This window comes from Carcharodon carcharias, chromosome 6, assembly GCF_017639515.1.
Source record: "Carcharodon carcharias isolate sCarCar2 chromosome 6, sCarCar2.pri, whole genome shotgun sequence".
Taxonomy (NCBI): Eukaryota; Metazoa; Chordata; class Chondrichthyes; order Lamniformes; family Lamnidae; genus Carcharodon; species Carcharodon carcharias.
The window spans coordinates 102,998,874-103,023,148 of NC_054472.1; the positions used below are offsets into that span (position 1 = coordinate 102,998,874).

The 24,275-nt window shown below is 42.8% G+C and overlaps 1 protein-coding gene across 3 annotated transcripts in view; it reads left to right on the forward strand.

The window, feature by feature from the left end:
- The window catches only part of tcea1 (transcription elongation factor A (SII), 1), a 69,643-nt gene that overhangs the window by 37,393 nt on the left and 7,975 nt on the right, over positions 1 to 24,275 (forward strand). For all 3 annotated transcript variants that reach the window (XM_041190621.1, XM_041190623.1, XM_041190620.1), the window contains 5 exons: positions 3,203 to 3,308; positions 10,035 to 10,122; positions 13,521 to 13,666; positions 18,360 to 18,416; positions 19,205 to 19,359. In XM_041190621.1, the coding sequence (XP_041046555.1) occupies positions 3,203 to 3,308; positions 10,035 to 10,122; positions 13,521 to 13,666; positions 18,360 to 18,416; positions 19,205 to 19,359 (552 nt within the window). The remainder of the gene's footprint in view (positions 1 to 3,202; positions 3,309 to 10,034; positions 10,123 to 13,520; positions 13,667 to 18,359; positions 18,417 to 19,204; positions 19,360 to 24,275) is intronic.

Consider the following 24,275-nt stretch of genomic DNA (forward strand, 5'->3'; position numbering starts at 1 on the left):
ACAGCCTCATCAGATGCCATGGTCACTGGCAGAGGGACGGAGGAGCTGCTGCTGTCATCTGGAGCGCCCTGAGAGGACCCCGCAGAGATGACTGTGCGCCAACGTGAGGTTGCGTTGGGCCTTCCTGCTCCCCATTGATGGTTGGGCACCTAGCTGGGATACTGGGTGCCCAATCCATCTTCCACATGGACACTGACCAGCTGAGGTAATTGCCGGTGTGAGGGCTTGTAGGTCTGAGTGCATCCCCAGCGGCCCCTGATTCTGTCCCTGGAGCAGCCTCTCCATGGATGAGGCATTGTGCTTGGTCCTGAGGGTTAGTACAGTGGTCATGCTCCACAGGGACTCCTCCCAAACGGAGACCATGGCACGCATTCCCTGATGTATCGCTGCCAGATCCTCCTGCACACCCTGCTGGACTTCCAGCATCTGCTGCCAAAGGATGACTCCAGAGGCCCATCAGTCATCGACTGAGCATTGTCCTGGTCTCCAGCAGTCCTCCGACTGCCGGCACCCAAGGCACCCTCTGTCTCTGCCTGCACCTCGAGAGTGTGAAGCACCCTCACCAGTGTGCACCATGAGATACTGGATGGTGATCTTATGCCCACTGAGGTGCTGGTATCTGTGCTGGTGCCTGCTTGACAGAGAGCGTGTGACACAGGTGCATGCTGAGCATGGTGGCCCTCCAGGGTCAAGGGTGGTCCTTCAGGCTCCTCAGTGCAAATCCCTGCTGGTGAACCTGAAAGGGAGAAGAAGGACATGTCAGTAGTTAAAGTCATCACACTGTCACTGTGCATGCCAGGCACCCTGGTGAGACAACAGAGATCTGCATCATGGTCCCCTCGACTTTTGATTATTAATAGGGACTCCAGGTTCGAGGCTCATATCAATATAGAGACTACTCTAGAATGGTTGCAATATCTGGCATTCTCACCTCTACACTAAACTCTTACCTTCATCTGACACCCCAACCTCACCGCGGTCGGTTGATGAGGTGCATGCTGCCTCTCGAGCTTCGGGACCTGCCGCTCATAGCGGGTGAGGATGAGGTGGTGTGGGGGTCCCCCATCAGTCCACGACCTCTTAGTATTGTTATGGGCCATCTTCTCCAGAAGGAACAGAGGAGCATTGATTAGTCCACTCTCTACCTGCAGCGCCATTGCAGCCTGGCCAACCCCACCTGAGGAACACCTCACAGGGCTCATCTGATTCGAGGCCCTGGACCCACAAGGCACTCAGTCCAAGCAGTCAGGGCTCACCCCCTTGGCCAGCTCCGGTGTCATTGACAGTTGTCACTCATACTCTAACACTCCTGAGGTTCACTGGGGGATGGCCAGCTCTTAACTGCTCTCCATGCGGACCCACGCCAACTCGGTACTCACCCTTCCTGAGCACAGCAGATCATTGAAGTGCTTCCGGCACTGCACCCATGTGCGCCTCACCACTTTGTGGCTGCTCACCCAGGATGCCACCTCCGCCCATGCCCTCTTGGTGAGGTGCTGTGGTCTCCTCCTCCAGTCTCTGGGGACAATGGTGTCCCTTTTGGCAGCCACCTCCTCCAGGAGGGCTGCAAGGCACTGCCCTGCCAACCCGCCCTCCCGCCTGCCGTGTCCAACCGCACTCTAATCCATAGTGCGAGTACAGGAGATGTCCTTCCGTGGCAATCTTCTAGTGCCTGGGCCACTTTTGAATCAGCTGCCATGTCGCCATTGGATCCAGCGGACATCGTGCCCCCGCCTGCCCCTTCTCGGAGTTTCCCCAGCTGCCTTTCACGCTGGGCGGGCCTTAATTCACCCGTCAGTGTGAAATCTCCTTCCGGACCCGATCGCGGGCGGCGGTTGGCTTCCTGCCCGCCAAGGGCAAAATTCTGCCCAATGTCTCAGGTTGATTCAGACAGCTTACAACTTTCGTCTCCTATTTGACCCAGAGTTAAGTTTAACCCCATATGGTTTTTGTCACAATGGCCACTTACTTCTGCCTCTGATAAATTGCTCATCTCCACCCCTGCCTCAGGCCACCTGCAGCCAAAACCCTTATCTATTCCAAAGCTATTCTTGCTGGTCTCAAGTTCTTCAGCCAGCCCCCAAAAACTTTAATTTAAAATTTATGCCCTTATGTTCAAATAACTTCATGGCCTCTCCTTATCTCTAACCTCTACAGCCTTTCAAGGTATGTAGTGTTCCTCCAATTCTGATGTCTTGTCCCTCACCCAGTCCTTTCATCCATTGTTGGCAGTCACGCCTTCAGGTTTCTCGGCCCTAAGCTCTGGATTCCACCCTGCCTCTCCACTTCTTCTATTTGAAAGACCTTAAAATCTATCTCCTTGACACAGCTTTTTGACGCTTCTCCTAATATCTCCTCCTTTAACTTGGTATAAATTTTAGTCTAAGTACGCTTATATGAAGTACCTTAGGATGCTTTTCCAAGTTAAATGCACTATATAAATACAAGTTTTTGTTTGCTGACGAAGTGGAAATCAGCTTGATTGCTCCTTTATAAGTGGTAAAATGAGGGACATAAATTGCAAATAAGGATATTTAATTCTGTTGTGTGCAAAAGACACAAGGATACTTGCGTACTGTGACTCTGATATTGTTGGGAATCTGTTTTTAATGGTCTATGCTGAAGATAATATAGTGGGAAACTGAAAATTCTGGCAGTGTATTGCCTGTTTATGTTTTAAGAAATTTAAAAAAGCAGATGCTGTGATGATTTTCTGACTTTTTATGCTGAGTTAAGGTAGTATAACATATTTGTAATTGGTTCTCCAAACTTCTAATTTGCTGAGCAGGCATATTTCCTCACTATTTAGGATAAATCTTGTTGTAGCCTATGTACATGTTCAATGCCCATGGATAACAACATTTGAAAACTAGCATACAGGCTGAAGTAAACTACTGTAAATTGGAGTGTGGGTATTTTCAGGAGATAGACCATAGAGTTGCCAGAATATTTTTAAACATTATCATCTGGGTTACTAAAAATGCAATTCACATTATTCAGCTTCTAGAGAACTGAAAACTTGTCTTCTCTAGACATCCAATTAATTTTGCTATGTTGGGTTTAATTTTAGGTTGGCTCATTCCTTCATAAGAGACAAGTAGCATTTGCAATGAAGATTGTTGTAAATTTTTGGAGTTATTTTTGTTCAATATATTGGAAAACTAATCATTTGATAAGTAGTGTCTCTTCATTTGTTTTGTAGTCTACCAGAATTGGGATGTCTGTAAATGCCATCAGGAAACAGAGTAAAGAAGAAGACGTCATATCTTTGGCAAAATCCCTTATTAAATCCTGGAAGAAACTCTTGGGTAAGAAACTATATATTGGAATTCTGTTGTTGCACCATTTAATTTCCTAGTTAAAGTGCACTCATTTATGGGTCTTCATTATAGTCCACATGCCACACTCATAAAATAACTATTTGAAAGAAGCCTTTGCTAAACAATATAACAGAAACAAAGACAATTGATCACTTATTTCTCCTCTCCACACATTGCCAAGCTGTTGGAAGATTTTTTTAAGTGGCAAATGTCTTACAGGAATAGTGAAAATCAAGTGGGTTGATATTTTGTTCATACTTGCAACTTATTCTGTTTCTGCTTTGCAAATATACCAAATTTAGATGTATTGGTGTTTTTGAAATCTCCTACATTCTTATATTATTGCTTTTGTTGAAGTTGGGTTATTCAAGTTTCTGTATGACATGATCATACACATTACTAGTACTGTTCTGCTGCTTTAAACCACAAATATGTTGGGTTTAGTTCAAGGCAAAAAATATAAAATGTATGAAGTTATGGGCAAATTTATTGGAGTCCTAAGTTGGTTTGAAATGCACTGTGGTCGGCACATATATATCTCAAGTCGACTGTAGACTGCACGCTTCTACAAATTAGTGTCTGGCTGTGTTTTGTGCAATGCTGTGTATTGTTTTTCCTGAGGCTCTTTTCATTGCAGATTCATACTGCAGATGAGCTGCATCGGTGAGGAAGCCAAGCTTAGTAAAATGGTATCATTACAATTCATGCCAAAAGGAGTTGCAAGAAAACCTTTCTTATTCTGAAATAAAGCATTCAAATAGCAAAGATAATTTGTAGGAAATATTTAACGATGACAGTGAAACTTTGCACCTATAAATTGCAATTTTTCCAATTTGGTGGTGGTGTTACATAAGGAAGAACATAAGAAATAGGAGCTGGAGTAGGCCATTCTATCACTTTACTGATGATCGAAAGTAGACTGATGGGGTGGTAATTGGCAGGGTTGGATTTGCTCTGCTTTTTGTGGACAGGGAATTCCTGGGCAATTTTCCACATTGCTAGGTGGATGCCAGTGTTGTAGCTGTACTGGAAAAGCTTTGTTAGGGACACAGCTAGTTCTGGAGCATAAGTCTATAGTACTACATGTTATAGGGGCCATAGCCTTTGCGGTATATCCAGTGGCTTCAGGCATTTTGTGATATCATGTGGAGTGAATGGAATTGGCTGAAGACTCGCATCTGTGATGCTGGGGACCTCAGGAAGAGGCCGAGATGGACCTTCCCCTCGGCACTTCTGGCTGAAGATGGTTGAAAATGCTTTAGCCTTGTCCTCTGTCCTCCGAATGTTTGCTAGGATTGCTGAGGTGCCAATCTGGGAGAGTGGTAGCGGTTGCATGGAGCACAAACCTCTTGTCCTCTTTCAGTTTGACAGCATCTGTGTTTGTAAACCTGCTACTCTGCTGTTGCCTGTTAGTCAGTCAGCCCAGACTGCTGGAGCACATGCTGAAATGATGCAACCTGAACCTGGGCCCTCTAGGCCCCAAGTTGCTTGAGGGTCATCTGTAGACTCTTCTGCTGAATGTCAGCTGCTTCCAACAGCCATTCTGCAGCCACTGGGTAGCATTATGAAGGAGCTCTAGGACTGGCAAAACATGCAGAAGACAGGCATTTAGGGAATACACAAGGGTGATTAACTTATTTTTATGTGCAATATGGTATGATCTCATTTATCAATTTGGATTGGAATGTGTGATTTATGTTGGCTTTTATTTATGCATTATTGCTAAGAGAATAATATGATGGTCAGTGGTAAGGAAGGTAAAGAGGGTGGGACTTATGGTGAATAGAAAATTGAGGTTGAGGTTACTGGTTTCATAGTTGAATTATTTGTTCACCAACAGTCTGAGTAAAAGAGATGGTCAAAGTTGACATCTTACCTCCTCTTCCACCACCTTCTTATGCTCTTGTTCCTCAGCTTCCTGTCTGTTAGGTGGTAGCAAGGGCTGTTCCTCATGATGGCAAATATGCAGCATACCATCACAGATTTCTTCTATCCTTTCACAGAATCTGGGCGTCTCTGGCTAGACCAGCATTTATTGCCTTGAGAAGGTGGTGGTGACCCACTCAGGCGAGTACTACAGGGTTCCTTCAGAGTGGTCCTGGCAACAGAATTGTTGCTTCAGGAAGCCTCTGGTTTGCCCTATACAATTTCTTATGCATCCTTGCTTTGCATGTGTGTGTGGGTTGTAAACTAAAGCCATGAGCCATGTTGTCAGTCAGGGTAGCCCTCTTCGCCTTGCAACCACTCTTTGGATTGCTGTCTTGATTGAAATGCAGCTGGCACAGAGGACTGCTGCAGAATGAATGCAATATGACTGCTGCCAGCATACCAGGAATTAACGTGCATGATGTGCTGCCTAACCCCGCCCCCACCACTATGGTTCAGGTACTCATGGCAGAGATGTCATTAGGTGCACAAAAAGCAATATGTGCATAGTCATGGTGCCATGCACCATGGGGAAGCCTGCACTTGCTGAAAATCCTTGTGCTCACTCTGGTAGGAAAGAAGACAATGAAGTGATCTCTCTTTGAGTAGGGTGCCTCAGTGACCTCCCTTAGGCTCCCTTAAACTGTGAGATGTTGCTAGTCTGTCCAACAGTAGTCTGGGTGGAGCCAGATGCATAAAACTTCATAACCACACTCAGCTTCACAGCCACTAGCAGTGTGATCCCTCCCCTGCCCTCAGCTGCAGCGGGTAGCAAATTTCACAGAGGGTATCCTTATGGAAGCATAGACATCTCGTGCACTGTTTGTCACTAAAGTTCAAGCGGGAGAATTGCTCCCTGAACACTTTGAATTGCACAGCCTCCTGCTCAGAGCCCTTTTCTCCCTCTTCCTCATCTCTTTCTAGCAGTTTGTTCTGCACTGTGCAGTCTCTGCTCATCCTCCCAGTTAGGAGGACAACCCATTGACTCCAGTTTGGGAACAGAGTGTGCAGAAACATTGAAATCAGCAAAAATATTTCCGCATCTGCTACATCACTCCCTGTACACTTTCGAACCAATTAAGGAAAGCAGCAAAATATATAAAATTTTAGCAGCACCCAGGAGGAGTAAACTGGCAAGTTACTTGTAAGGAATTCATGATCCCTTTTTATAGTGCTGGGGTCGTTGTGGGTGCTTCATGCTACTTAATGTTCAGCTGTGCAAGATTAAATGAGGGCATTGCTGCAGTGGTAAGCTCCCAAATGACACCACGAGTGTGAAATCAGCTTTGGACATTGGCATTATTATCCACGCTGCCCCCTTCATCAAGGTATACTTTGCACCAGAAGTGTCTGTGAACACTGGATGCCAAAGGGTTTTATAATGTCTTTCAAAAACGAGTTTCACACCCTATGTGTCCAACTCCAGTGCCTCTAAGCCACACACCATTCTGACTTGGAAGTGTACTGCCTTTTCTTCATTGTTGCTAAGTCAAATTCTGGGCCTGCCGCCCTAATAGGGTAGGTAGGAGTGTGTGCGCAGGTGATGCCCTGTCTGATGGTCTGGATCCAGCCACCTTCAATTTTAACTTTCTCTTCTGAGCATATGGTTTAACCACCTGAAGGAGCAGTCAAAAATCACCTCCAACCTGTTTTGCTGCTGCTGGTTGAGAGATAAATATTGACCAGCACACTGGATATAACTCTCTGGGACTTCTTCAAAATACTCCTTTTTACAAACATCTGAGAAAGTAAATAGGGTCTAGGTTTAACATTGGAAGTGAGTTCAAGCCTATAAAAGCTACTGGCCCCAACGGAATAAAGAATTGCATTTTCAAAACTTCATGATAAACTAACCACTCCACAAGCTTTCAAGTATTTTCGTACCTTTTGCAAAAATAGTACAGAATGCCGTCTTTTATTACCACTAGGTATATATCTTTGAGTACTTCACTTCAGCACAAATTGTCCTTATTAGATTTTTTTCTTATTATTGAGTTTCTTTTCATTTTCATGATGGGTTGCCTATATAAACTTGTCACTCAGTAACTTGGCAATCTATCCACTGGCTGACACTACAGCAAATTTATGAACTTTCTCCAAGAGCTTGGCCAACATCTTGGAGATTTTAACTGCCAACAGATGTCCCCTGGTTTCACTTAGTCGCCTGTGGTGGAATGAGGTGTCACAATTTTAACCATTGGGCCACATGCACAGTCTGCTATCTAGCTTCCCACCTGTAAAGGGTGTGAAGCAGCTGATGGTGGCCAAGCTGGCATGTTGAGCTGAAATGCTGGATTAATGTAAGACGCCATTTTGGGAAAAGAGTCAGAGCGTATGTTAGGAATGGCTGCTCAGCAGATTGCTAAGGGTGTGATTGCCCCTTAAATTACCTGCTAATGCTCATTAATGAAGTTGCATGGCATTTTGGGGATAGCACTTGTCCTAATGTCTTTTTCCTATGATCAGCTGACTGGAAGAAAAACAAAATGTTGCTGAGAATTTTGAACACTATATAAAGGCATATCACCTGTTAGGATAAAAGTTGCTGGAGGTGTGATGAGAACTTTTCAAACACATCAGGAGACTTTTTGGGACAGGAATTCACCAACCTGTTCGATAGTAATTCCATAAATTCTCTTTGCCTAAAAAGATTAAGTACTCTGTTGCTACACCAGGGGAAATGGGAGTGTTTGGCCATGGACATCCTGATACAAGCCCCTGTTGGTCTGCAGGAGGAACAGGAGGAGGACTTGAGGCTAAGTAGAGCAGCATGAGCTGCTGCAGGAGAGAGGGACAGGAGTGAGCTGGACCTTTCCTCCCACTCACCTCCTGCAGGTATAGCACATCATTCTTCCTCAGGACGACCTCCATTGCTGTGTCCGAGAACATGTGCCTTCTTCCTCCATTGCTGAGCCATTCTGAAATCTGGCACTGAGTCATCAAGCACACTTCTCAACTTCAGTGGATGTGATTGAGTGAGTGAGTGGAGCGCACATATACCTCCCCATTAAAATTGTTTAATCAGCACTTGAGTGCTAAATCTGCAGGTGGTTCAAATTATGCAAATCAGTAATTAGGACCAATATTGCATGCTAAGATCAGACTTTAAAAGGATATGTCTTAATAGCACAGCAAAATAAAAACAAGTCCTGGATAAGTGATAAGTAACATTCACACCATGCAATTGCCAGTCAATGACCATCTCTCCTTGATATTCAACAGCAGTACCGTCACTGAATTCCCCACTATCAACATCCTGGGAAGTTACCATTGACCAGAAACTTAACTGGATCAGCCATATAAATACTGTGGCTACAAAAGGTCAGAGACCGGGAATTCTATGAAGAGTAACTCGCCTCCTGACTTCCCCAAAGCCTATCCACCATCTGCAAGGCTCAAGTCAGGGGCCTGATGTAATATTCTCCACTTGCCTGGATGAGTGCCACTCCAACAACACTCGTGAAGCCCGACACCATCTAGAATAAAGCAGCCTACACAATCGGCACCCTATCGTGCTCACTCCCTCCTCCTTCAGTGCACAGTGGCAGCAGTGTGTACCACCTACAAGATGCACTGCAGCAACTTGCTAGGGCTCCTTTGACAGGACCTTCCAAACCCAGGACATCTACCATCTAAAAGGACAAGGCAGCAGACCCAAGGGAGCATTACCACCTGCAAGTTCTCCTCCAAGTCACTCACCATCCTGACTTGCAACAATATTGCCGTTCCTTCACTGTATCTGGGTCAGAAACCTGAAAACCTTTCCCAAACAACACTGAGGGTGTACCTACACCACATGGACTGCAGCGGTTCAAGGAGGTCACCACATCTGCCTTGCGAAGGGCAGTTAGGGATGGGCAACAAATGCTGCCCTAGCCAGCGATACTCATCCCATGAACATATTCAGAAAACGTAGCTGGCTTGGGGTGAGTGTCGTTGCTGCCTGCTATCGAAAATTGCAGTTGGCTAGGTCAGTGTGGATATGTTGCCAACTCCTCTTAAACTGCCTCCTGCCTGGCTCCTTCCAAATGAGGGGAGTTAAAATTAGAACCTGATTGTATTTTGATAGACTTTTTTATCCTTCTCGTTGTTGGTGGGTATAAGCACAAACTAGATAGAATTCAGCATTTTGGGATTTAAAAAGTTCCAGTGTGCCAGTCCTGGTATGTCTAGGGAGCAAGGATGGCAAAATTGCCAGAGCATAATTTTCTGTTCAGGAGCAGTTGAGCTGAATTATGAGTTGGATCATACGTTTGGATGGCATGGAACCAACAGTTTGACACCTGCATAGTAGGAACAATACTTCTGAGGTAGCAGGTGGGGTTAAGTAGCACCTATGCAATGCTCTACAATTTAACACATTTTCTATCTGACTGGAATGTTTAAAGCTGACAACCAGGTAAAAATAGCATAAAGCCCTGATGGACCTCACATTAATAAAAATGTTTTCCAAATTGTCCATCTTTTAAATAGTTGTTGAATTCTTTAGAGACATTCAGGAGTTTTCTCTGTTGTTTGCTGTCAGTACTTTAAAAAAACACTATAGAACTGTAACATGGTCTGTACTAATTAACTGTTTTTCAAACAGTTTTTACTTAAAGCTTTTCGATCTAATAGGAATACAAATCAAGTATTTTGTTTCTTTAATGCTCAGGTGTGAACAATTCTCTCACCACAGTTTACACTTTGCTCTGTATTTGGTTTAGAACTAGTTTTTTGTTTCATTTTGGTAAGATGTTTTAGAAAGTTTTTCTTTAAATGGTGTTTTCTTCAAATGCTGTTTTGCAGATGGACCATCAGCTGAGAAATCCTCAGAAGAGAAGAAAAGGGATTCTGTGTCCTTGGCACAAAACAGTCCAGAAGCAAAAGAAGAAAGGTGATAGCTTCTTGCAATGAAATTCAGAACATTTCTGCATTAGTGCTTCCATTGTCTTCTAACAGCCACCCCCTCACCTGGGTGAGATAATGCTCTTGGGCCTGCCAAAGAAGCATATAAGGTTTATTATTTTTGGCTGGGTAGCCTTTGCGAATGGGATACCCTAACTCCAGCAATGTTTGTTAATGAGTCTTTCTCGGCGTTTTCACTGATTTACTGGAGCTAGTTTGACAAATGACAAAACTCCCCTCAAATGATCTCTGTTAGACAGGATCAATGAAGCAGGGCACACTGAACGGAGTTCTACCAGGCTTTTCCCTGATGACTGTCTTCACGCTGTTAGCTGAAAGTGAATATTTAATGAAAATTGGGGACCAATAAATTGGGGACAGAATCAGATGCAGGAGTAATTCAAAATAGCTGCCAACCAGTGATGGGACCTGCCCTGCTGAATATGAATACTGGTCAAAGGATTGTTGGAGTTAGCCATCACTAACTAGGGCACTCAACTAAGTCAAATCACATTTAATATCCCTAAAATCTTTGTTTGTGGTTATTTTGCTTCATTTCAAACATGAATGTAGGTTAGCTATGCTTTAGAGAATAGTGTTCTTGTACAAGTCAACATCCATGAATATAGTTTTCAGGCAGAAGAAGGAGGGGAATAAAAGAGGTTGGGGTGGAGCATTATTGATTAAATAATCAAGTACAGCTATGAGGAGGGGTGATACACTAAATGAAGCATCAAATGAGACCATATGGGTTGAGTTCAGAACTAAAAAAGGGGCAGCCACACTAGGAGCGTACAATAGACCCCCAAATTGTGGAAGGGAGTTAGAAGACCAAATATGTAGGCAAACCTGAGTGCAAAAACAATAGGGCAGTAATTGTTGAAGACTTCAGCTACCCTCATATCAATTGGGTTACGAACAGTGTGAAGGGCACAGAGGGCTCAAAATTCTTGAACTGCATTCAAGCAAACATTTTTAGCCAGCACATAACAAGCCCAACAAGAGGGGGTGCAATTCTAGATTTGGTCTTAGGAAATGAATCTGGGCAAGTGGATGAAGTAGCGGTGGGGGACATTTTTGGAGATAGTGACCATAATATAGTTAGGTTTAGCATCATTATGGAAAAGGACAAAGATGGAACAGGAGTAGAAGTTCTAAATTGGGGGAAGACATATTTTACAAAGCTGAGAGGTGAGCTTGTGAGAGTGGACTGGATACAGCTACTAGAAGGAAAAATTGTGTCAAATCAGTGGGAGGCATTCAAAGGCAAGGTTCTACGGGCACAGTGTGGACATGTCCTTACAAAGAAAAAGGGCGGTACTGCCGAATCTAGAGCCCCTGGTTATCCAGAAGCATACAGGCCAAGATAAAGCAGAAAAAGGGCTTTTGACAGTCACAAAAGACTTAATACTGTAGAAAGCCTTGAGGAGTATAGAAAGTACAGGGGTGAAGTAAAACTGGAAATTAGGAAAGCAAAGAGAGGATACGAAAAAATATTGACAGGTTAAAATCAAAGAAAATCCTAAGATGTTTTACCAGTACTTTAAGAGCAAGAGAATAACCAAGGAAAAGGTAGGGCCTATCAGAGATGTACATGGTAACTTGTGGGTTGATGCAGAAGATATGTGCAGGGTTCTCAATGAATACTTTGAATCTGTCTTCACTAAGGAGAGGGATGATGCAGGCATTCTAGTTAAAGAGCAGTGTGAAATATTAGATACAATAAGTATAGTGAGAGACGAAGTACTGGAGGGACTGGCATCCTTGAAGGTGGATAAATCACCAGCGCCAGATTGATTGTATCCCAGGCTGTTGAAGGAGGAAATAACGGATGCTCTGAGGATCATTGTCCAATCCTCACTAGATACAGGCAAGGTCCCAGGGTATTGGAAGTCTGTGAACGTAGTACCATTAATTAAAAAGGGTACGAGGGATAGAAAATTATAGGCCGGTCAGTCTGACTTTGGTAGTGGACAAGTTGGAAACAATTCTGAAAGGCAGGATAAGCTGTCACAATAGGCACATATTGACCAGGGGTAGTCAGCATGGTTTTGTTAGAAGATTGTGTTTTACTAATTTAATATAATTTTTTGAGGAAGTGAAAAAGGGGATTGATGGGGGTAGTGCAGTGGATGTTGTCTACATAGATTTCAGTAAGGCATTTGACAAGGCCCTACATGGCAGACTGGTCAGGAAAATGAGATCTCGTGGGATCCAGGAGAAGGTGGCAGGTTGGATCCAAAATTGGCTCAGTGACAGGAAACAAAGGATAATAGTCGATGGATGTTTTTGCAAATGGAAAACGGTTTCCAGTAGTGCTCCACAGGGCTCAGTGTTGGGGCCCTTGCTGTTTGTTGTATGTATTAATGATTTAAACTTAAATGTGGGAGGCATGATTGGGAAATTTGCAGATGACACAGAAATTGACCATGTAGTTGATAGTGAAGTTGATAGTGCTGACTCCAGAATTATATCAATGGTTTGATTGAGGAGGCGGAGAAGTGACAAATGGAATTCCATCTGGAGAAGTGTGAGGCCATACATTTGGGGAGGGCAAACAAAGCAAGGGAGTACTCCATTAAGGGAAGTTTATTGAGAGGGTTGGGGAAGTGAGACCTTAGAGTGCATGTCCATAGGTCCTTGAAGGTGGCAGGGTAGGTGGACAAAGTGCTCAAGAAAGCATATGGAATGCTCTCCTTTATTGGACAAGGTATTGAATACAGAATCAGGGATGTAATGATGGAACTGTATAAAACTCTGGTGAGGCCACAGATGGAATTTTGTGCACAGTTTTGGTCACCACATTACAAGAAGGACATAATTGCCCTGGAGAGAGGGCAGAGGAGATTTACAAGAATGTTGCTAGGGCTTGAAAATTGCAGCAAGAGGAAAGATTGGATAGGCTGGGGTTGTTTCTCTTAGAACAGAGGAGGCTAATTGAGATGTACAAAATTATGGGGGGGCTGAGATAGGGTAGACAGGAAAGACTTGTTTCCCCGAGCTGAGGGGTCAATTAACAGGGGGCATAGATTTAAGGTGATTGATAGAAGGATTAGAGGACATGAGGAAAAGCTTTTTCACCCAGAGGGTGATGGGCGCCTGGAATTCACTACCCAAGTTGGTGGTTGAGCTGAAACACTGAACTCATTTAAAGGGTACCTGGATTTGCATCTGAAGTGCCCTGCAAGGCTACTGACCAGGTGTTGGAAAGTAGTATTAAAATGAATGGCTGTTCTTTTTTTCTCTTTTTGGCTGGCGCAGACACTATGGGCTGAATGGCCTCTTTCTGCACTGTAACCTTTCTGTGGTTCTAAGTCTTATAAAAGTAAAGTAAATGCATGTAACGCCCAACAAAGTGCTGAGTTTTGGTTTCCTTTGTTTTTGTAGTTCAGGAAGTAATTCTAGTAACCCCCATGAAGCATTCTATACACCATCACCTTTTCAACTAAAAAGTTATCCACAGGCTCCTTTCACCACGGACCCTGTGCGGATCAAGTGCCGAGAAATGTTAGCCGCTGCAATGAAAACAGATGGTAAGTTACGTGCCAACTAATTTTAAAAACAAAGACAAATCTTATAACTGAAATAATTGAAAAATGGAATGAGCCTTGGCTCAATGGTAGCATTCCCACCTTATGGGTTTGATTCCCACTCCAGATATCCCTGGCAAGCACAAGCAAGCATTTCAGTCTCCAAATGGCACCTTGCCATCTAGTGGGATACTCGATTCCAATGGGAGGCAAGCGCGCCCCACCCCCCACCCCCCCACCACACACAAACCCCTTTGACCCTAGCCCCAGCGAACAGATAAGAGCTTTGGCCTCTGAGTACTATGTTGACATCCAGTGAGGTATTCGCATATAATGGGGATGGATTGACGATGCCCTCGTCATATCTAGTTGGTTCTCCTGGTAAGGGAGTGTGAGTCAATCTTATGACTTGTCCACAAAATAATTTCTTTGCTATGGGAACAATTCAAAGCTGGATGTAGAAGCATCGGAAGGAAAGTATTGTTTCATGTGCCATTAGGTATTGAAGAGAAAGAAGTTGGAAAATATTTTGAACAATTACTGGTCTCTTTAGAAATCACTTTATAAATCATTTTCCTTTTTTTTGTTTTTTCTGGTGAGAAATTTTTGGAGATTGTTTGATTGATGTCCCCAACAATTTAAGTATGCCTTATGTTTTCACAAGATTGTATAAATTACTTTTTCAAATCTAAACTTTAGACCGCTTTTGAAAAATCTGGTATGCTATATACGTTAATATTTTCATTCTTCTGCAATTTGCATATTCAAGATCTTTGGGTTGTGTGTTCACCAACTTGTTGTTTAATTCTGTTTTATTAAAATCCTTGCTGCTTAAAAATTGCAAGTCATAAACGAAAGTTGGCATGAGATCTCAGTCAGTCTGCACTGCACTGCAGAAGCCATTGGAACAATCATTGGCTCCATGGTAACAGCAGTTCCAATATGGTATCCTGTAGCACTGCGCAGATGTGGGCAGTAGACTCTTAAGACAGCTATGGCCTGGCTTCAGCATGTTTTTGGACACTTCACGTGATGATGGGACTTGAGTGAGAATGCTCTTTTATAACAGGCCTGTGAATTTTGAATCATTGCGCTGCCAAGCTGAGGATGGATGTAAGCTGATCTCATAGAACAGCACCACACAGAATGAGACCATTATGATCAAGTTTTTGCTCCTCACTGCTCCCTTCACTTATTCCTCCTCAATCATGTTCAACATTTCATCCTGTTCTCACTACCTAGTCTTGAAATTTACTATGTGGTGATCTTGCACTTATTGTCAAAATAAGAATAACAAACATTCAAATGGCATGTTTGTGTGGGCGTTAGTTTCCAGCATTTTGCAGAGTGGGCAGATTGTGACATCAGTCTGTGCTTGTCTGATTTGACACACAGCCTTTGACCTTCACTTAACTGAATGCCCCCTCGTAGACACACACAGCTAAGCATGCATTCAGCAGTATCAGTGACCCCCTCCAATGATATATAAAGGCATCATCATTCAACTTCAAGCTCGTGGCTTTTCACTATCTCCTGCTCTTGCAGAGTTAGTGGAAATGCTTGGTTACTGGAGGTGTTATAAAAAGTTGGTTTAATCTGCAGGGAATGGTGCTAGATATTGGGAAGACTTTATGTGCCTCTTATAGGCTTCTGAGCACACCACCTTCTCCAGTCACAAGGGGCTATGGTTGCAGTTTCTCTTGTGCTGCAACATCAGAGGGGAATGGAGCAGAGGCAGCATAGCAGACAAGCTTGCAGAGGGAGGAGGTGGAGGGCTTTCAGCATGAAGCCTTACCCACCTGGGATCTTCAAAGAGTACTTCTACCTGCACCCAAGCTAGAAGTGGCATGTTTGACAGCAGCACTTCACCAAAGTGGTGGTCACAGAACTGTGCCACCTTTTGGAACCAGACCTGCATCCTTGGAGTAAGATGAGAATGATGCTGCCAAAACCATCAAAGTGACCATAGCCTGGAATGTTTCTGTGAGTGGATCTGTTCAGGCTGAAAAAGCATTGTAAATAAATCGCAGTTTGTCGGTCATTACTGCATCACCGAGCCTCTGTGTGCCAGAAAAGGACCCTGTCTCTGAAGAGAAGCATGAGGAGCAGGTATGTGGTTTCCCCAGGATAGCGTGCTTTCCACATGGTGCAGGAAACCATTGACTACCTGCATGTGACCTTGTGGGTGCCACATCACAATGGGGGGATTTACCAAAACTGCAAAGGTGACTACTTGCTCAACATGTGCGACCATGCCCAGAATGTCATGCAGGTGGATGTCCGTTATCCTGGCAGCAGTCATGATGCTTTCCCCCTGTGCCAGTCCACTGTACCAGCAATCTTCCAGCCTGTTCGGCAACAAGTGCTAACAGCGCTACACTAGTCTGATAACCTCAAACCCCCACACGTGGTCATCACTCATACAGCAAGGGCTATATTGCAGCGAGGAATGTTGTTGAGCAGACTATTAGCACTATGAAGCAGCAATTCTGCTGCCTGGGCCACTTTGGGGAGGGAGCCCTTCAGTAGCTAACGAAGAGGGTGATCCATATGGTCTTCCACTGCAGCACCTGGGCATCGCGTAGATTCTTCCTGTGCTGCAAAGGAAGCTGAAATATTGAGAATCAGACACTGCATCGTGCATGGGCTTGAAAGTGTTCTCATGGAGTTGGCTGCCATTTCCAGACTGGCAAAGATGGGCTCCAAGCTCTGTACACAGTCCTGTGCCAAGTTGGAGCCAATCTCCTCCAGTGACTGACACCTAGTCATTTGGCAGTTGCATGCCCACTTGGCCCCCTGGGCGAAAGCCTTGTTTGAAGATGCTGGAGATGTGAAGAGCAATCTGATGTGCAAGCCTGAGCCTGCAGAGACACTGGTCCTCAGACATGCTGATAGAGCTGATCGTCTGCCTGCAGACTCTGTATTGGGGGCCTCGCCTCTTTCCAATTGAATCTTGGTGCCAATCCACATGGAGAGTCATGTGGCTGAGGAGAAGGTAGCTAGTGCTGCTGCAGCTGCTGGAGCACTTGGCAGTGGGTGTGACCTTGAACAGGAGTAGAAGGTGGAGATGCATAAGCTGCTCCAATGTCATGTAGAAGGCTGGCAGCAGGGAGGTGCAGCTGAAGGTCAATGAACTGCTGGACAGGTGAAGTGCCTTCCAAGCAGCTGACAATCCACCTGTGAAGCAGTGAAAGCGCTCTGAGAGAAATGCTTTGAACAGTAATTTCGCAATGGCCATGGCTGGAACTCTTCATCGTAACTGATTAAAGGTTTTCCAGCTTGTCTGTTTCTTCAAAGAAGCTGTTCCAGTGCACAGTGACCGTGATGAGATGCAGCCACAACGTGGAAGCCAGGTGCTGTTGGGAAAGAAGGAATTCATAGTTTAAAAAGGTTCTTAATTCCTTTTTTGATCAGCTCAATTGCTTTCCTGCCAGACCCACAGGGGTTCGCAGCCTGCCCCGGGGAGAGCACGAAGAGAGAATGGGATCACATTGTGATCCGAACCCAACATCAATTTCTGGGACTTTTACACTATTCACACCCAAACATACCTCCACCAGGCTGGGAAAATTCTGCCCTGTGTTTCCTCAGCCTGTTCTCTCTCGAGGTCTTCAGCTTCCCGCACTGTTGGCTGGCCAGGTGACAGTTCTTGGGTATCTGAAAAGGAGAAGTTTGGGTCTAGGGAGGCTGGGGGGAGGTGAAGGCAAGAGGTACATGGTTACACCATCTGCAGCTGGTCTATCATAACAGATGAAGGTGCAGTGGGATTTGACAAGTTGCATTATGCAACAACATACTGTCGCCCTCGTTGGCTCCAGTGACACTGCTGGCCATGGCTTCAATAATAGTTGCTCTAGTTATTTCCAGCACCATTCCTCCGTGGGGGTTAGCACACACAATTGCATCTACTTCCCTTGGTTTGTCACTCAGCAGTTTGTTCAGTGCTGGGCTGCACTCCATGATCGTGGAAATGAGCAGGCGGCACAAAATTTGCACACTGCCTGCATCGCTTCAGTTGGCACAGGGTAATCACACATTGCAGTTCCCTCTGCCCAGTTTCAGGGGCTATCCAGTTTAATCCCCAATGTTTCCAGGCTATGTTTTCCATATAAATGAAGGAAAAAGGGAATTTGCTGTGTGTGCTAGTTGTGGAAAAATTATAAATATTGTAAATATAGTCATGATTCTATCTTACTGAGGACTGAAAAAATCTTCCTCGGTGAAGTGTACGAGATGGTTTTATTCTGGGCCAGTTATTTTTGGTCCTTAACAGAAAAGTGGTGGTTGGGTTTCTGTGCTCTAGCTATGTGGTCTAAACTGAAGTGCTGTTGTATGTTATGGTTAGTACTTGAAGAGCTTGCCGCGTATGTTACAGAGAAAATTATATTTGACAATGATTACAAGGAAGTAAGGGTAAAGGATTCCAATGATTTCCTATACTGTGAGATTAAAACCAGTTATTTCGAATAGTCACCAGAAATTAGATTAAGGTACATGTTCCTGCCAGTGTATCTACACTAAGGGTCAACTTTTATTAATGTGGAATGCCGAACATAGGTGTTAACTACTGCCAACTCACTCTCCAAATTTATTTGGAAATTCATTAGCTCCACAGGGCGTGTGTACATATGTTTTTTTAGGAGGAGGTTAACATTGGTAGTGTGCTTCATTACTTTTTTCCATCTCTTCTGTTTAGGTGATTACATAGCCATTGGCTCAGACTGTGAAGAGCTTGGAGCTCAAATTGAGGAAAATATCCTTCCAAGAAGTAATTGCAACCTTGACTATTTCAGCTGGTTAGAATTGAACTTTGTAGTACTATATCAAACTTAAAGCACCAACTTCTTAAACATGTTGTGGTATCTTTGATAAACCACAGGAGGCCCAGGTACAGGTTATGATCATTTATTCAAGCAGTTGCAAGGAGAGAACCATCTCAAAGCAGCTTTCTCCCTTTCCACTTTGGTGAAAAACACTCTCCACAGAATAGAAGTATCTGAAGCACCTGTGGGACCCACCCCAGTGCAAATGAGCAGTGTTTGACCTTTGCTTGGCCATTGACAAATGATGAGATCTGGAGGCTGCTTAACACAAACGATCCCCCGACTCCCAAACACGGAAAAAGATTCCCCAAAACAGCAGTTCTCCCAGAAACAAATAAGGACAGCAAATCAGACCTTTAGATACTACAAGCAGAAACTATTCACCCTCATCCCAACTGAGCCAATGAAGAGCCAAATTGCTTCAGTTCTTAAACATATATTGCTCGGAGTGTAACATATATAGAATGCAAATATAAGAGCAGGATTCACTTAAGTATTGTCACAAGATATTTTTATAAACTTAATGAAAACTGTTAAGTTAATGTAATTGGAATAGCAGTAATATTTGGACAATTGTAACATGAAATTAGGTAAATTACATCTCGCATTACAGAAACTTATTAATATTCAATTTGTCATAAACTTACCCAAAGGATATAGTGCCAAATACTGTTTTTAATAAAACAAAGATGCTTGAGCCTCCTTAACCATTTTTGACGTGTGTACCAGGAATTTAAAAACACAGATATGAAATATAAAAACAGAGTGAGGAGCAGAATTGCAAATCTGAAAGATTCAAAGAACCCTAACCTGAGGAGGAATGTCCTGTGTGGAAACATTGCACCTGACAGATTGGCAAAAATGACTGCAGAGGTAAGGACACTTCATTTGTTTGCAATTTGTTGTATTTAGCTTATTATAAAAACAATACTAAGCTTTCACAATCAGTGTGTCATACAAGAGTAGGATTCCCAACCATTATGTTTTTGGCTGGGTGGTGGGGGGTTGGTGAGGAGGGTCTACGGAATGCTTTATATCAAGTGTCAGTCGCGGCTCAGTTGGTAGCACATTCATCCCTGGGTCAGAAGGTTATGGGTTCAATTCCAGGACTTGAGCCTGTTCCAAGAACCAAAGCTCACACTCTGGTGCAGTACCGAGGGAGCACTTTAGGTGAGAGGTTAAGCTGAGGCCCTGTCTGCCCTCTCAGGTACACATAAAAGACCCCATGACACTATTTTGAAGAAGAGCTGGGGGAGTTACTCCCAATGTCCTGGCCAAAATTCAACACCCAATCAGCATCACAAAAACGAATTATCTAGCCATTGTCATACTGCTGTCTATGGGAGCTTGCTGTGTGCACATTGATTGCTGAGTTTCCTGAATTATCTAAGACTATACTTCATTGACTGTAAAGCACTTTGGAATGTTGAAAAATGCTATATAAATGCAATTGTTTATTTTTCAAAGGCTAGAATGCAAGGAAAAGTCATGCTTCAGCTATGCAAAGCCTTGGTTTGACCAGCACTGAGCAGTTCTGGGCACCAGACCATAGGAAAGATATGTTGGTTTTGGAGGGAGTGTAATGTAGATTTACTAGAATGGATTCCAAGGGTGAAGCCATGAGGAGAAAATAAACAAACTAGGTTTGTATTCCCTGGAATTTAGAAGATTGAGGGTGATTTGATTGAAGTTTTCAAGATTTTAAGGGGAACAGGTAGGGTAGACTGGGAAAAACCTTATCAGCTTTTTGGAGAGTCTAGGATCAAGGAGCAGAGCCTAACAATTTGGGCCAGACCTTTCAGGAGTGAAATTAAGAAGTGCTTTTACACACACTGATAGAAATTTGGAACTCTTCTGCAAATGGTAATAGATGCAAGATCAACTTTTTTTTATTCCTTTTAAAAAAATAGACAGTTATAATGAGTAACCATACAAAAAAGCTTACAGTACAGCAATAATTCAATACTCTTACATTTGGAAGAGAAAGAAAGGAGAAGAGTAGTAAGAAGAAGAAGAATAAATATTAAGAAAATCAACAACCATCATAGACCAGACATCGTTTCACCTGGTATAATACATACAGCCTAACCGGGGTCAGTTATATGAAAGTAGAGAGCTGTAGTTCCTCAAAGTAATCTAAGAAAGGTTGCCAAGCTACATAAAATCCATCAGTGGGAGCCTCTTATTTTGTACTTAATTTTCTCAAGTTTAAGATTCTGTATCCGATTAGTAAAAGAAGGCGGGGCAGACTGTTTCCAATTTAATAAAATAATAAGTCTAGTCAATAATGCTGAAAAGGTAAGTGCATCAGCCTCAGTTTTTGTGAGAGGGATGCCATTTGGTTCCACTCCAAAAAGTGCTGTAATAAGAGAAGGTTCAATGTTGCTACTAAAAATGTGAGAGTGATCTAAAAAATTTTGTCCAAAACAAAACCAACTTAGGACACGACCAGTACATATGAATTAGAGATGCTGGGGCAGTATGACATTTATCACAGTTTGGATCAAAATTTGGATAAATCTTAGATAATTTCACCTTGGCTAGATAGATACGATGTAAGATTTTAAATTGTAGCAACCCATGTCTTGCACATACAGATGAGGAATGTACACGAGAGAGAATAGATTTCCAGTTTTCTTCTGATAAGTCTGAGTCAAAATCTTGCCCCCAAAGAGTTTTTAAGGTAGAAAGCAAGGGCAGTTTAGCAAAAAAATTAGAGAATGCATTTTGAAAATTAACCCCCTTTCAAAAGGATTTAATTCTAACATAATATCTATCGGTGATTTAGGGGGCAATAGTGGAAACAGGGCGATTTTTTTTTTGCGTGTAAAATCTCTGATTTGTAAATAGCAAAAGAAGTGTGTGTGGGGCAGATCATACTTTCAAAAGAGAGAGTCAAAAGAAGCAAAAATATTATCAATGTATAAGTTAGCAAGGGCTTTGACGCCTCTCACATGCCAGACTTGAAAGGCAAAATCTCCTAATGAAGGCATTGAAGGGCTGTATAAAGAGAGATATTGCAGCCCAAAGTGTGTTTTGAACTGAGTCCAAATCTTAAGTGACTGTCTAACAATAGTAGGGTTTGAAGAAAGGTGACTGGTTGAAAAAGGAATGGAAGAGCACAACAGAGCAGGCTGAGATGTGGACTGACAGGAGGCTGCCTCCAATTGCACCCAAGCTAAACTAGCCAAGTTTGAATGAAACCAAAAAGAAATATTACGGATATTAGCAGCCAATAATAAAACTGAAAATTTGGCAGTGCCAAACCACCGCTTGAGACTTTGTAGAAAAACTTTATGAATTCTAGGTGTTTTCTTATTCCAAATAAAGGAAGAAATCTATTGCAACAAAAAAAAAACTCTTGGGAATAAACAATGGAATGCACTGAAATAGGTATAGAAATTTTGGGAAAATATTCATTTTTACAGAATTTATACAACCAACTAAAGAAAAGGGTAAGCTAGACCAACGTGCTAAATCCTGTTTCGTACGTTCCAACAAAGGGTCAAAGTTGAGCTTAAAAAGGTCTCCAAAGGATCAAGTAACTGAAATGCCTAAGTATTTAAAACTGTTTACTGAGACTTTGAAACGGAGAATGAAAAAAGAAGGAAAGAGTCTCTGTTTGCAATAGAGTTAATAGGAAAAATTTCACTTTTGCAAATTAATTTTAAAAACCTGAAATATGACCAAATTGCTCAAGAATAGAAAAAAATATGTGGGAGAGATGAGGCCAGATCAGAGATGTAAAGTAGCAGGTCATCAGCATCTAGAGAAAGTTTCTGCTCGACTCCATCCTATATAACACCCTGTACATAAAGGGGAGGCAGTGGGATTATCACTGAACTGGTATTCCAGAGACCCAGGGTAATGCTCTGGGGACTGAGTTCAAATCCTACCATGGCAGATGGTGCAATTTGAACTTTTTTAAAAATCTGGAATTAAAAGTCTGATGATGACCATGAAACCATTGTCGATTGTTGTAAAAACCCATCTGGTTCACTAATGCCTTTTAGGGGAGGAAATCTGGTCTGGCCTACATGTGACTCCAGACCCACAGCAATGTGGTTGACTCTTAAATACCTGAATGAGGGCAATTAGGGATGGGCAATAAATGCTGACCTAGCCAGCGATGCTCACTTCCCATGAACAAATATAAAAAAATTTTCCACAGGTCTGCCAGTGAAATTGCCAGGGGCTCAATGGCAAAAGCAAAATGTAAGGGGACAGCTCTGTCTAGCACCTTGATAGAGAGCAAAGAATTTAGAGTGAATATTATTTGTACGTACTGAAGTAACTGGTGAGGAATACAATAGTTTATCCCATTATAAAAATGGGTCGGGTCCAAATTTTTGAAGAGTGGAGAAAAGGTAGTCCCATTCCACTCTATCAAAAGCCTTTTCTGTATCCATGGTATTAAAAACCTCAGGAGAGAGGAGAAAGGGAGAGGAGTGGTTGAATGTATATAAATAATATTCGCTAGACCCCTTTAAATTAGAGAAGGATTGCCTGCTTTGTATAAAACTTGATTGGTCAGGAGAGATAGTAGATGATAAGGATAGATTCAAGGCGGTAAGCTAAGGCTTTAGCCAGTATCTCGACATCCGCATTTGAAGTGAAATAGGCCGGTATGACCTGCAATGCAGAGGATCCTTATTCCTCTTTAAACGAACAAAGATGCCTCGTAGGAAGGAATGTTTTAGAGAGAAAGCATTCAGAAAACAGACATAATAATAATGGAGAAAGTTGTGATAAGAATTTTTTGTAAAATTCTATTAGAAATCCGCCAGGCCCTGGTGTCTTATCACCATGGATTTAATTCCCTTTAGTATTTCATCTTGGGAAAGGGGTATTTCTAATGCATTCATAGTCAGACGTTAGAGATGGGATATCCGTATTATCAAAAAAAACCAGGATCTGAAAAGGAGTCTGAGGTATAAATAGTCGAATAAAAAAAGTTTGAATTGATCATTGATCTCCTGATGATCGGTGGTGGTTGACCCTGTTCAGGTGGTGATTTCAATAATAGGTTGAGAGGAAGCAGACTGGCAAAGCTGATGAGCCAGAAGCCTACCGGTTCTTGCACCATGCTCAAAATGTACTCCGTGATCTAAGTATAAGCTTTTCTGTTTGTTTGTTTAGTGGAAAGAATATCAAATTCAGTATGTAAAGCCAGATGCTGTTTGTATAATACTGGGGTAGGTTCAACAGCACACTGCTGGTCCACTAAGAGAATTTGGTCAATCAATTGAGGTAATTCTGAGGCAGTATATGACATTATTTGTCCATGTAGGTAAGCCTTTATACTCTCCCAGACAATAGCAAAGAAAATATCTGGAGTAGTATTAAATTCCATAAAAGTATCTGGTTGCGAGGAAATAAGTTTAGTAAAATCTGGTCCGCCAGAAGAAGAGAATCAAGGTGCCAAGGTGAATGAGAAACAGGTTGGTCATGGAATCGTATTGCTAAAATTAAGGGGGCATGATCAAAGATCACAAAACTAATGTACGTACAAGATTGAATAAACGTGAGCAGCCTCTTGTCAATATGCAAATAGATGTGATGAACGGGAGAGAAAATGGAGTATTGTCTTACTGATGATTACAGAAAATGCCACAAGTCTATCAATCTGTGTATATCCAAAAAAGAACTGATGGCTGGAGCTGATTTTGTTATTGGAACAGATTTTGTGGATGAGCAATCTAAATTTGGGCTAAGAACACAGTTAGTCTCCTCCAAGAAATAAATAATGAGTATAAATCACGTATGGAAAATAGGTTTGAAATGAAACG